This window comes from Olea europaea, chromosome 7, assembly GCF_002742605.1.
Source record: "Olea europaea var. sylvestris chromosome 7, O_europaea_v1, whole genome shotgun sequence".
NCBI lineage: Eukaryota > Viridiplantae > Streptophyta > Magnoliopsida > Lamiales > Oleaceae > Olea > Olea europaea.
Window position 1 is genome coordinate 7,115,914 of NC_036243.1, and position 1,672 is coordinate 7,117,585.

General features: G+C 35.7%; 1 protein-coding gene across 1 annotated transcript; it reads left to right on the forward strand.

The window, feature by feature from the left end:
- The first annotated feature begins 1,101 nt into the window (after positions 1-1,101).
- On the forward strand, positions 1,102-1,564 carry LOC111396829 (chromatin remodeling protein EBS). The gene has a single exon (XM_023023359.1). It carries the CDS (start codon positions 1,138-1,140, stop codon positions 1,465-1,467), a length of 330 nt encoding a protein of 109 aa, XP_022879127.1. The 5' UTR covers positions 1,102-1,137; the 3' UTR covers positions 1,468-1,564.
- The last annotated feature ends 108 nt before the right edge of the window (positions 1,565-1,672 follow it).

Genomic DNA, 1,672 nt, shown 5'->3' on the forward strand with positions numbered 1-1,672 from the left:
CTTTGGGAGGTCAAAGTCATCTTGACCAGCATCTATATAGGTGCATCGGATATGATTGATAGAATGCTTGCTTATTTGTTGATGTTATCCTGGATAACTCAACTATTGGAGTTTGTGAGTGAGGATGTTCTTCACAGACACAAGTCTCAACATGTGATCTTGATGTAGGCATATTTGTGTTACATACGTCCTTTTTCTTGAAAATGCATCAATGCTTTTTGGCTTGACTTTAAATATTTAAGAATCTTGTACATCTGGAAAAAAAGAAAAAAAAAAAAAGAAATCAAAAGTAACTTAGAAAATATAAATAACTAGTGACTTAATTTCCTTTTACCTGAAAAAAGGAGGGATAAAAATGGGATTAGTGTATACTTGTTAGGAGAATTAAAATAATTCTAAACTAAAATTTAAAAATTTAACATGTATGTTTAATCTATGAAATTTGAATTTAAATTTTTAATTAACTGAAAATTCTAGTGGAATCCTCAAAATCAAGAGAAGAGTTACATGGAAGCAGGACTTAGATTTTGTTGTGTGGTTCACTTTTTTGTTGACTGCTGGATTATATGAGAACATTATTAGCTAGCTTTTGGGTTTCAAGTTGATATACACACTAGCACACTTGTGGAGATAATTTGACTCCCTTTAAACTCATCAGGCTCTCTCTCTCTCTCTCACACACACACACACACACACTCTCACACTCACACTCACACGCACACACGCACACACGCATATTCACATCTACATGCGCACTGGCCCAATTACATGAAGTGACTCTCAACTGAGATGAAACCTGGGACTTTGGAGTTTTTTAGATCATGGTTTCTTCTCTAGAGATGGTTTGTCCATGTTTAGTTTCCATAATTTCTTTCAATTTTGGTAATTTATTAGTACATATGCATATGTACTTGTTTTACACGTTTGGTTGATTGGCTTCCTTTGACTTTGTTGATATTTATATGCTCACTCACGCGCTAATATATTGGCATCCAAAATATATCTTATCATGGAGAATTTATATCAATGACATGCATAACTAGTGTAATAAAGTTCTCCATTTTGCATAGTTTGCTAGAGTTAGATTTCTGAAGTATGTAGAAATTGGGTGTTTATGTAGCCGGAGATTGTGTATTGATGAGACCATCGGACTCAGACAAGCCTCCTTATGTGGCAAGAGTGGAGAAGATTGAGGCTGACCACCGGAACAATATTAAAGTACGAGTGAGGTGGTACTACCGCCCCGAGGAGTCCATCGGGGGTCGAAGGCAGTTCCATGGTGCCAAGGAACTCTTTTTGTCAGACCACTATGATATGCAAAGTGCTCACACTATTGAAGGCAAGTGCATTGTGCACACTTTCAAGAACTACACCAAGCTCGAGAATGTGGGGGCTGAGGATTACTTTTGTAGATTTGAATACAAGGCTGCTACTGGAGGGTTCACTCCAGATCGCGTTGCTGTGTGAGTTTGCAGAATTTGGTTAACTCGTATTGAAGTGTGGAAAATTATGGGCTTGTTTGAGCCTCATTATTTTAAAAAAAATACAATCTTCAACAGTGATTTGACATCATTTCAACCACGTATTCTTCAATAAAATAATATTACACGCAAATCTAAAATTTTTTCTTATTTTTTAATCGTATATTTTCCATTGATTTGACATGAATAAT